Consider the following 12,244-nt stretch of genomic DNA (forward strand, 5'->3'; position numbering starts at 1 on the left):
TGAGGCAGGGCCACCGTGGCTTCTCTGGGGACATACTGCCTTGTGGAAACAAACCACCGGGAATAAAAAGAAACACTAGACATGAAGCCATGCCACTTCAAGCAAGACAGGGACAGGTCATGGCTTCAGGTCTCATAAGCTCCTTCGTGTCTTTTCTGTCTCTGCCCTTGTCCCTTGGCTTGTCCCACAGGGTGCCGCTGGCCTATCACCTGCCTGTCGTGTCAGCAGGTTGGAGAGATGACCGGGCATGTTTTTTTGGTGATCAGGGTGGTAAAAAAAATGGCCCACATCATCGGTGCTGGAGGCAATCACAACGAAACTGAACAGTCAAGTAGAAAACTGTCCGCCCACAGGCCTACCGGGCCCAGTGCTGCCGTGGAGCTGGGGTCGGGCTGCTCAGGCCGGCCTCTGCAGCAGCTTGTGATTCAGAAATAACTGGAAGCACGCTTGCTCTTTCGGTCACCGTCTTTCAACGGTTTATTCATAAGGCAATTTTTCACTTTTCACTCGTTTTCAGCCTCTTTCAGATCTATCTACTCATGGTTTCTATCTTGGCTTTAACCTCTCCCCCCCCACCCTCCTCCTCCCTCCTCTCTCAGCCCAATTGTCCTTATTCCCCCTTTTAAAACTTAGAACCGTTAAAGTGGTATCGAGGCCTCAATGGCCTGCTGGCTGCAACGATTCCTTTCACCTTCCCTTTAGGGGTCTCCTTACTGTGTTCTCACGGGCTGCCTCAGTTGCCAGTGTTTCTGTACCTTGATCCTTTTTGGGACAACAAACTTAAAATCCTTTTCACTTGTCTTGTAAATATGATTTTGCTTAAACAAAAGCAAGCATCATCCACAACACAAAACACAAAAGAAGGGGGAATAAGACCAAGAAGGAAAAGAAAAAGAGCCGTTAAATTAGACCCTAGAGCTCTGTTTTGGAGTCCAGCAAGAGTTTAACTTAAGCAAATCTATTACTTTTTTTTGTTTTGTTGTGTTTTAAATGTAGGTTTCTTTTAGGTGAACATATTAAAGTGCATAGTTCTCACAAGTTAGCAGGACCTTCAACCTCCCTGTCATTTGCCAGAAGAAGACACAGTAGCTAGTCCCACACTAATTTGTCCCCCCCCCCCCCCCCCCCGTTTCTCCTCTATTCTCTGATCTATAGGCATTTACCGCAGCAACCAGGTTTCCAAGGACAACAGGAAATAATGGAGTCTTAGCATAGCAAAGATGTGACACTCCTGAGAGAGCTAGGAACAATTCTGGAATGGTTCCTTCTTCTAAGGATCAGAAAATGGGTGGGGTGATGGGCAGAGCTAAGATTAGCGCTCTTTATTCTGGGCACACAGTGTGTCCCTTGTGAGTAGGGACTTGAACTCAGTTTCTTCCTTGAATATATTCCTAGATTATGGGCCAGAGACGTGTGGAAGAAAGTTAGGTGACCTTGTTATTGACCTTCAGCGGGTGGGTGTCCCAGGGCATCTCTATTAGGTTACATGTATTAAAACTGGGTGACAAAGGTTTACATAGAACTGGGTGACAAAGATTCCTTTATGTGTATGGATGAGAACTTGTGCTCGGGGTCACTGTGCTGATACTGACAGGAGAGGAGGGAGCAGAGGCCACCCTTCTTCGCAAGTAACTCCTGCTTTGGTTGAAGGTTCTTGCATAGTGCCAGGTTAACACATTGTTTCATTGAGGGTCACTAATGGGAATCACAACATGGGAAGTTCTCTCTTTGGTTCTTTCTTGTTCCAGTCTTTATTTCTTCGTTTGTTCCTTTGTTTCTTCCTTCCTTCCTTCCTTTGTCCCTTCGTCCCTTTCTTCCTTCCTTCCTTCCTTCTTTCCTTCCTTCCTTCCTTCCTTCCTTGCTTCCTTCCTTCCTTCCTTCTTTCCCACAGAACCATGGACTCTTCCCCAGAGTTAGGCAGGCTTTTCTAGTTTGTTATCATACATATTGTGTTTCCAAAGGATCTCAGGAGGTTAAGGAAACTCAAGTTCTCCACCAAAGTCTTGAATGTGTCTTGGTTTAGGTCCTCCTCAGCTGCACATGGAATTGACAGAAGATAGTTAGTCTCAGTCTAAATCAATGGTCCTCAGCCTTCCTAACACTGTGACACTTGAATGCAGTTTCTCATGTTGTAGTGATCCCCAACCATACAATCATTTTGTTGCTACTTCATAGCTGTAATTTTGCTACCGTTGTGAGTCGTAATGTATCTTGATATGTAACCCCCAGGATGGGATCACTGGTCTAACCTCTTCTGCCAAGAACATGTTTCCTTTCCTTTGCACGGTTGGTTCCTCACCCATAGTGGAGAACAACTGGTTTTCCACTGTCCACAGGTGAATTTTCCTGATGCCCAGAGATGGGCGTTTCCCTACCCATTTCATAAAAACACATTTTGTAAGCACATTGAAGAATCTCTTACCAAAATTACCCGACGGTGCTTATCTGTCATTTCCTCTTTCTTTCTCGATAGGGCTGAGGAAAACTCAAAGATGACTATGTCACACTTGTGCTGAATAACACCTTCTATCTTAAACACAGAGAGAGGGAAATGTGTACACGGCCAGTACTGACTCAGCACTTGGCAGGCCTGGAAGGAGCCAACTAGGAGAAGGTTCGTTGAGTTTATAGTATTCTGAGAAGCTGGGCCACAGCAGAGGAGATTTGCATAAATCTGGTTAAAAATAACCTTCTGGAATCTTGCTGCAGTTTTCGTCTGAATCACACCGATTAGAGCTGTATTGAAATTAAAATCACTTCTCACTTATTTAAGCTGTCAGCACTACTTTGAATACTTGGACTTTGGGGTCTCTGAGGTCTTGAAAAGGGGTGTGGTAGGAGGCTTCTCCATGGGTTTGGAAACTTGACCGTCAGCACACATCCAGAAGTGGATTTCAAGAGGTAGCTAATGCCAAGAACGGTCTAGCTGAAGGTCATGAAATGGATGCATTATGGGAAAAGTTCTCTGCTGTTGCTGGACTGGCTCATGGACCGCCTTGAAACCTTCCTCGCCTTGAGCACCTTTTAGCTGTCCCCTCTGGGCGCCAGCCCTCCTTTCTAAGATCTCCCTGAAGACCTGGTTCTATGTTAGAAAGCCTTCTCCACTTCTCCATGAGCCTTTTATTGTCTTTCCGCCCTCTGACATGACCCTTTCTCATTACCTTTTTTTTTTTTTTTTTTTTTTTTTTTGAGACAGGCTCTCACCACATAGCCCTGATTTGCCTGGAATTCCTTATGTAGAGCAGGCTGGCCCTGAACTAAAAGAGATCTGCCTGCCTCCATTTAAGACTACTGGGATTAAAAGTGTATGCTACCACACCTGGCACACACACACACATACACACACACACACACACACACACACACACAGAGAGAGAGAGAGAGAGAGAGAGAGAGAGAGAGAGAGAGAGAGAATGGCTTCATTTATACCAACTTATGAGACATGAATTATTTCATTTTCCTCAATGAAAGATCATCAAGAAATGTGCTCATAGATTTCTATGATGCAGCATGTAGAGTCTATATATTGTCATATGGTAGCTTTTATGTAATTAAGGAAATTTTAAAAAGGATTAGTGACTTGCTTTGCCAACTGAGGAGTGTGCAAACACAACAGTCTAGCCTCTAGCGAGGAGTGGGGGCAGAGGGGGTTGTGCTCCTGGTGGGTGTCACCGTCCCACCCAAGTCTATATGCAACTGTTCCTGAGATGGGCAACTCTAAAGAAAACGAGACCTCATCTTCCAAAGAATGATGAGTTATATTATGAGTTATGTTAGCAATTGTTACACCCTAGATAGTATGGAGGCTTGTTTTTTTTTTTTTTCTTAAATTATTACCACAATGGTTCTGCAGAATTTAGGCATCTAACCAGCACCACTTAAGCACGTTAGGATAATAGGGTTCTGCTTTTCTTAACTGCACAATACTATGTTGGCAGCATTTCAAATTCTTGGCACAAGAATTAAGAAACCCGGAAAGCAAAAGAAAACACAAGGGAGGAATGAGAGCTGAGATTTAAGGAGTAGTAGTATTCTCTCAACACGCAGTTAGCTCACGTGGAGAAACTCATGAAGTTGGCCATAGGGAAATGGAGCCATGAAAGACATCCGAAAAGGGTTTCCAGATCCTTCTCCAGAGAACAGTCACTTTTTAAGACCCATCTCCTATTTTTATCTACCGAAGGGGATCAAATTGACTTGTGCTGTCTCTCTGGGGACAGCTTGGGCTCTGGAACATCCATGACTAAGAACGGAAACTTAAGTCTCACTGTAGGATCCGTGAGCCTCAGAGCCCTGCGACCACGGAGCCTGGCCTTCATCCTTGCTTGAGGTTAATCATCCCTTTGGAAATTGACATCAAGTACCCGAGTTGCAAATGGGCTTCCCAAGTTTGGGGTGGTAGTGGCGGAACGTAGGTCATTTCTTGAGGCGTACGTTGGGTTAGCTTCAAACTGTAGAATCAGTACTAGCGCCACAGGCAAGAAAGGTTTCTGAACCTAGCTTCCCGGAACCCCTCACCCACCTGCAGGCTGTGAGTACATTCACACCATTTCTGAGATGGTCCTAACATTTCTAATGTTCCTCCGTTCCTCACTGTGACCTCGGGTATGTCAATACACACCCATAACTCGTAAGGAAAGAAAAACTGTACACTATTGAGAGTTTTGGTACAGTGCCCTGAACATACTTGGTCTTGGAAACTAAGCAGGGTCTGGCCTGCTTAGTACTTGAATGGAAGCATGAGACGGCTCAGCTCACGGATGCTCACTTGCTTCCTAGGATAACCCACAGAAAGGGGAGAAATTGGGTACTATTGTCATACTACCGGGAAAGGGGGGAGGGGCCGGGAGAGACAAACTGATAATTCTTCAAAATGTGGCCAGTGACCCTGTGGTAGTCCGAGCAATATCACAGGACATCTTTCAAAAGACACTAGACAAGCATTGGTAAAGCATGAACATTTATATTTTAATTTACATTTTGACAATTTACACATAAATAACAATGTAAACCAGTACGTAAACATAAGATAGTTTGTTGTTCTAGCAAAGTAAAAAGCCAATAACTTTGGTCAGTTTTAACTCTGAGGAAAAAACAAACAAACAAACAAACAAACCACAAACCACTGTTCATTGCGGGCTCAGCCCTCGCACGTAAGAGGCCTAAGAGGAAGACAGATGGCAGAGAACTCAGTTGTCCTTGTAAAAATCCTCTCAGCACAGGAAAACACAGTGGGAAAACAGCCTAAGTTCACTGGAAAGAAATCGTATTTGGTGTCAATGTCATGTCATGCTTTGGTCAACCTACAATTAAGGAGTATTTTTCTCCAAGACAGATGCATCCAGAAACATCAGTCTTGATGGAGCGTAGCTCAATGAGAGCTTGCTTGCTAGCGTGCATGGAATCTCTGTAGGTAAAGAGAAACCCATCTTGCTAGTCACAGCAACAGGTCAGTAAGGCTCTTGGGTTTCCCCAAAGGATCTGAAGTTTTCCCTCTTTGAGAGTGAACGTATGGCAGGGTTCCAGAGGAGGGAGGATTAGAGGAGAACAGAAATGGAAAAATGGTTCTTATTCTGTGACCCAGCTGACACACATGTAGCAAGACAATCAACTGCGACTGGATGATGTAGCTTCTATTCCTCCCTAGATGCTACATGGCCCTTCCCTCTGCACTGAGGTGCTCTAGTCTCTGGTAATAGGCAGGGTGGTGCCCAAGCACCCATGTGATAGTGAGGTCATGGAGTTTTAAGCAAAACTTCAGAGAGATTCTTTTTGCTCTTAGGAAAAATAGGTTCTTCTACATGGCTTGGCTCACAATGTAAGTGGTTATAAATATATCGTATATATACATGGTATAGTGGTATAAATAGGTTCATAAATACACAGCGTTCTTTATTACACCTTGGACACCAACAGGTAACCTTTGGGCTTAGGAGAGTGCAGGACAGAACCAGCCAGCCTACTGTCTGGGAGCACACATGCTCAGCTGGGAGCAAACCATGAGATATGACATCACTTCCTGCACTCCTACTGGACACACTCAATGAGGTAATCGTTGAACACCTTTGCAATGCCCTTTCATCTTCAATTAAGTTAATTATACAATGCAAAAACACAAATACTGAGAAAAGCTGAGTTTTACAGATAAAATACAATTGATGTGTTGGGGATAGGAATGGTCAGTACCCGCTTAACCTAAGATGATAAGAATACCCGTTTTTACTTTTATTTTTCTGTTCTCTTTGCTTGTTTGTCTTTTAAGTGCGGCCTGAGCCTTTCTACATCAAATCCTTCTTGGTAGGGTACCAGCTTTGTGCAATTTTGACATAAAAAAACAAAACGACAACAACAAAACCGAGCCAACAGCAAAATGACAGCCAGACTCAAACCCCGAACCCTCACACACACAAAAACATCTGTGTTTTAAGACAGATCTTCCGAACACGGCTTTTTATCTTTTTCACATTTTTAGATAACACCCGGGGATGTCAAAGTCATATGGCCACTCATAATGGTCATGTGACATTGGGAGACAGGTTGGCAAAGCCTTCCTGTCACCATTTGGTAAAATTGTGACTAGGATGAGGAAAACCAAACCATCATTCCAAAACATAAAATATTTCTTTTCTTCTTCTTTCCCCTCAAATTATTGCTGAACAATTCTACACACATATCCCCAACTGATACAATGGCATTCAGATTATGTGATCTTCCAAGTTAACACACCAACGACATTGACTTTGGCAATATCAAAACATCATTTTTAAAGCATTATCATAGAGAAAGGCTGCCCGAAATCCCAGAGCTGTCTTGTAAGTCTCAGGCATTTAAACAGATGTGCAGAAATTATCTACAAAGAATGGCCACAGGACAAGAATACAACATTTATACTCAAATTGCAAAGATTCTTTCCAGTCATTGTAAACTTCTTTAATTATTGCTTTTTGAAAGATAAACTGTATAATAAATTATGAAGGGCTATCATTGAAAAAATAATTACGGATAGGCAATAGTTTCAGTAATAGGAAGGTTATGCAAACATATCCACACAAATATTCAAAATACACAGGTTCAAATATATAGACATGGCTGCAAATAAGCATATATATATATATTTATATATAATATGTATATATGTATATAGAGTGAGTCTTTTCCTCATTTATGCCCTGAGATTTTGGTAACATTGGAGTCCTTCTTTAATTCCAGAGAGGTGCGGGAACCACCCGGTGCCGGCAGAACTTTGCAGATCTGGAGTCATGGACAAGCAATTTGCTACCGACACCCTGAATCACCAAGTTATACATACCCTAGGAAGCAAAACGAAACACTTATTTTCTGAAAACCTTAAGGATCCATTGGTTCAACTGTTTCTTGTTTGACCTTTACAGGCGCCAGAGGTAGTGGGTTGCTGTGAGGCAACTTCATAAGGGACAGGTCCGGTGACGACTCATAGAGGCTGCGCCCTGAGGAGAGGAGTCCATTCCCGGTGCTTCTTTGCAAAGACACTTTCAGACCGGTTTCTTCTTTCTCTTTTCTGACCACAGCTAGGATCTCCTTCTCTACCATGGAGGTCACGTCGACGCTGTCCTCCATGTCCTCGAGACGGTCGGCATTGTCGCTAATGTCGAACCTCTCGATTTCTTCATTGATTCGGGTCAGATCCTCTAAAGGCAGCCCGGTGGCTGGGACCGCGGGGCAGTTGCCCTTCAGGTGGACCTTGAGGCTGCAGAGATGGATGTAGCTCTTGTGGCACTGGGCACACTTGTGAGGCCGCTCGCGGGTGTGCAGCCGCTTGTGCAGCTTCAGGTGCACGAATTGTGTAAACTTGGCAGGGCACACCTTACATTGGTAAGGTTTTTCTCCAGAATGCAGTCGCAGGTGGGTCTTGAGATTGCTTGTGCTACTAAATCTCTTGTGGCAGACCTAAAGTGTGGGGACAAGAGAAGGCAGAGAAAGGACACAGAGAAGACCAGATTAATTATTGCCAGCAGGAGGGGAAAGGCGACAGGCAGATATCCAGCAACCTCCCCCGGGAGACTAGCAGCCTCTAAGGACACTCATATGTTGTGGGGTAAGTGATCAGGGGGAGTTGGGCACACAGTACTCTGAGGTACCACTTATCCACAGACGTGTCCCCACCCACTGAAACTTGACTGTCACCCACCCAGCCATCCTCAGTATAGCCCGTGTGTAATCAAGAGTACCCAGGAGCTGCACAGTGCCCGCAGTCTATGGCAAGGCAATATTTTTGTTTGTTTCAACAAACAGTTCTATAGATATTTTCTACAGAGGCCAAGGGTTCTACCCAGAGACCCTGCCCACCTGGCATTCATGTGGTTTCTCTCCTGTGTGCACCAGGTAGTGTTTCTGCAGGTGGGCCAGCTGCGTGAAACCCTTGTTGCAGGTCTGACACTTGAAAGGCCGTTCTCCACTGTGCACTCTCAGGTGGACCTGGGGAGAAAGCACAGGGGTCAGCTCTGGGGTTCTGATGAGGCCTACCCCCTAAGTTTCTGCTCCTAGAGTCAAGCATCTTAGGAAAGGCATCGCCATAAACCCCTCTGGTAGTTTCATTTCTCAGCAGACGCCGGCCTAGCAGTCCAGACTCAAGCTGGCTCTCCTGTGGCTCAAGTTGCCCTTAACAACCCACAGCCAGGCAGCCTAGAGCAAACAGACCCAGGGTCTGTGGGCAGACATCCGCAGGGTCTGGAGGCCTACCTTCAGGTTGGAGAGCTGACCAAACGTCTTGGCACAGACATTGCACTCATACTTGATCTTGCCGTTCTGCTTCTTCAGGGGGTAAGGAAGGGTCTTGTAACCAGTCATGTTTCGTTTGTTTTTAATGAGATTCATGGCTCCGTCCGTGCTCGGGGCTGCCATCCCTGATGAGGTAGCTTTGGGTTGTACCACGTGTTCTGACGTGGCCGCAGTTCCCGCCGTTGGAGATCCGCTGGGGGCACTACTCTCGTCCTTCATGGTGGCTGCAGCCCCAGTGAGGGAGAAGGCACTGTGGGGTGCTGGGACAAGCACGTCTCTGGGGTGCTCCGGTGGAAGCAGCCTCCGGGCTCCATCGGTAGGCAGGGAACTCGGTAGGGAAGCTGGATTGAGCATGGGGTGAGGCAGGTTGCCCCCACTAAGGAGGTTACTGTAGACAGGATACAACCTGGGGAAGAGGCTGAAGTTGTTGATACCATTGATATTGTTCATGGCGCTCAAGCCATTGGAACTTATGCCGTAGGGTGGCAATAGGAACTTGGGGTAGTGAGCATTGTACGAGGGGATGAAAGCTGGTGGGAGGTGTGGGGCAGGGGAATAGCCAGGGTAGGAGCCCAGGCCCTCGGAACCATAGGAAACATTCAAGTAGGAGTAGGAGTCCCGGTGTTCTGGGGGGCCTGGCGCCAGGGGTGACACTGTGTTCCCCGGGCTGCCATGGGGGCTGGCGCTCTTGAGGCTCTGCTCTGGGCTGCTGCTGGCAGGGGGACTTGGAGTTGTGGAAGACGGAAGGGGGCTGTGAGTTATGTAGGTGGGCCTCTCCATCCCATAGGCCAGGGACGCTTTCAAAAAGTCTTCTGGCAGAGGTGCCCGGATGGGATAAACAACCCGAGGGTAGAAAGGCATGTCGGGGCTCCCGTTTCTCCGAAAGCCATCCACGTCCTTTTCTGAAGTGAAGGGTGAAATGTTGGAACGGTAGCTGTCCTTCCTTTTGGAGGGGTTGGAGTCCAATTTTAGGATTTCTTTCACGCTGTACTCCCTCTTGGGGACACTCTTTGGGTAGAGTTCATTTTTCTCACTACTGTATTGCTTCGGGTTGCTTTCTGTTTGTGCTGAAATGAAGAAGAAGGGACGGGTTACTCACAGGGCTGTGGAGAACTGAAGTGAAATCAGAAAGACATTCTCCCTTCTTGAGAAACCCTGAACAGCAGCTGGGAAACACAAAGACTAGACACCTGGCCCTAGCGCGTCTCATCCAGAGGGCTCTGGGCCACCCACTCAGAGGCTCTGCTCTATTTCCTCCGAGGGGGGAAAAGCAGGAACAACATCAAACCCGGGAACAACATCAAACCCGGGACAATGGCAGCCTCCACGTAGCCCCGGCGCCCTGGATGATCTCCTTTCCATTAGTGAGAACTAGGATAGAAAAGTGCTGTTCAAACTGGAACGGGCAGAGCGTTCACAAAGATGGGGTGGAAAAATACAGGGGTGGGGGGTTGTCACAGGTTAATAAGTCATTTTGCAGTTTACTTAAAGGAAATCAGCGTGCTGTGCAAACTCAGATGAAAGATTAAGGCTAGTTTTAAGGAGTGAATCGTCATCAATTTTCAACTCGATTCTCTTCACGTAGGAACTCTATAAGCCCTGTTCAATTGCCTGGACCAAATAAAGAAGGACATGGCTGCTGCCCCTTCTAGCCATGGTTGGGCAGCGCAAGCATTTCCCCAAGGTTCTGGTCTAACCAGACTACCATCTGGGCTGTCTCCTGGAATCATGAGGTGTGACAGTCACCTCTGCCAAACCACAACAAGTACTTCCCCAGCCAGTTCAATTGCTTACAGTACCAAGGAAAACAGAGGCAGCTAAGAGGAAAACATTTACTCCTAGAGATGGCATACATACCCTGGTCAAGCTCAGAAAAGGCAAATCCTGTCCTAGACCATCTATAGCCAATGTGGCTCTAATACACAGGAAAAGCCTCAGCTCAGCCAGGTTTCTGGGAGCACTGACAGTTGGGGGTGCACACGCTCTGAGTAGGAGCAAGATTCTTCACCTTCACAAGTCTGGGATGACACTTAAGACAATGTAAAAAAGTATCCTTTGTGCTCTTATAAAATAGCCCTTTTTGGCTTAACTGAGAAGGAACTCCAAGCTTGCTACCTGATAGGTCTGAAGATGAACTCTGTGGAAGCCCAGAGCTAAAGCTTTCAAATCCATTCTCCAGGCTGACAGGCGGTAGGGATTTGATACCAGTCGGAAAGCCCTTTGTGGGACGTTATCTCTTGCTTGCTGTTATCAGTTTACTCCTGGGTAGCCAGAGCCCCAGAATAAACCCCATGGACAACACTATCGGGAGATGTTGATGGGGTCAGTGACAGAAAGCTCTCTGAGGGAGAGCAATTTCTCAAGCCTCTCAACCAAAATAAATATCCCCTTATCAGCCCAATATCAGTCCTTCGGGTGAGGCCCAGCAGGCAGGAAGTTCAAATTGTCACTTTTGTTTTTTAAAGCTAAAATGGTAAAGGAAGAGAGACAAGTTAAGCTGAAAGACTGATAGGTGAAGCGTCCCACAGTCACAGGAAGGGATTTACTGGAGGTTAGAGAAAAGATAATGATTTAGAAGCACCCTCAGGTTAAAAGAAAAGAAGGTGTGTGTGTGTGTGTGTGTGTGTGTGTGCAAGCCTGCTTGTGTACAACCTTCCTAACTCTGCTCTTTTTTTTTTGTTGGAGGTCTGGAGGAAGACTTACTGTGTAGCCTCAGTTGGTCTGGAACTTGTTTTAGAGACCAGACTGGCCAACACTTCAGAGATCCACCAGTTTCTGCCTCTCAATCACTGGGACTGAGGGTGTGTGTCACCACACCCCTCCTCTGTGACATTTTTTTATGTGGCAAATCACTTCAAAGACTCATAATGTTTTTGTAGTAGTCCCACGGTGGAAACTTAACCAACGAAAGCTGTTAAGTATAAAGCATTGGGCACTCTCCCAGCGCGGAGCACAGGTTTAATCAGAGCTCTTCTTGCTAAGCACTTCAGTTACTGAACTGTTGTGAAGCTAATGACTGAACCAAGAAACAAAGAAGTCAGAACTTTTCATTTTCTCTGTGACACGCATAATTTAGTGTTTGGTGGCTCTGTCTTCAGAAAAAACAGGCCGAGAGCATATCCTGAAGGAATATCCGCAGCAAAATGTCAGCGTCTCTAAAATACTTTACAGCTGGAAATTATAGACTGTATATGAAGGTACATTTTTAAAAACTCATCCTTCAGCAGCTGACTAATCACAGGAGCTGGTATCATTTCTAACTCTCCCACTTAGCAGCTCGAGTTAACATGAAAAAGAAAATCAAGATCTGTTTTTGTTCTTAAATCTTAAATGGCTGTAGGCGGACAGAGTCATTTCAAGAGTGAGCTGCTTCGGAAGGTTCTGAATGGCTTAATTATGCCGACTCACATTTTCGATCTATAATAAGCACCCCCAAGATGACAAGAAAGAACCTAGAAGTTCTGCAGTAGGCAAAACAAAGTCTGTT

The 12,244-nt window shown here is 45.8% G+C and overlaps 1 protein-coding gene across 4 annotated transcripts in view; it reads right to left on the reverse strand.

Moving 5' to 3' along the window:
• Positions 1-4,947: 4,947 nt before the first annotated feature.
• The window catches only part of Prdm1 (PR/SET domain 1), a 91,959-nt gene continuing 84,662 nt past the window's right edge, over positions 4,948-12,244 (reverse strand). For all 4 annotated transcript variants that reach the window (XM_052163633.1, XM_052163632.1, XM_052163635.1 and 1 more), the window contains 3 exons: positions 8,719-9,824; positions 8,326-8,454; positions 4,948-7,926 (listed from right to left, as the gene is read on the reverse strand). In XM_052163633.1, coding sequence (XP_052019593.1) covers positions 7,348-7,926; positions 8,326-8,454; positions 8,719-9,824 — 1,814 coding nt within the window. In that variant the 3' untranslated portion in view covers positions 4,948-7,347. The remainder of the gene's footprint in view (positions 7,927-8,325; positions 8,455-8,718; positions 9,825-12,244) is intronic.

Source organism: Apodemus sylvaticus, chromosome 19, assembly GCF_947179515.1.
Source record: "Apodemus sylvaticus chromosome 19, mApoSyl1.1, whole genome shotgun sequence".
In the NCBI taxonomy this organism is placed as follows: Eukaryota; Metazoa; Chordata; class Mammalia; order Rodentia; family Muridae; genus Apodemus; species Apodemus sylvaticus.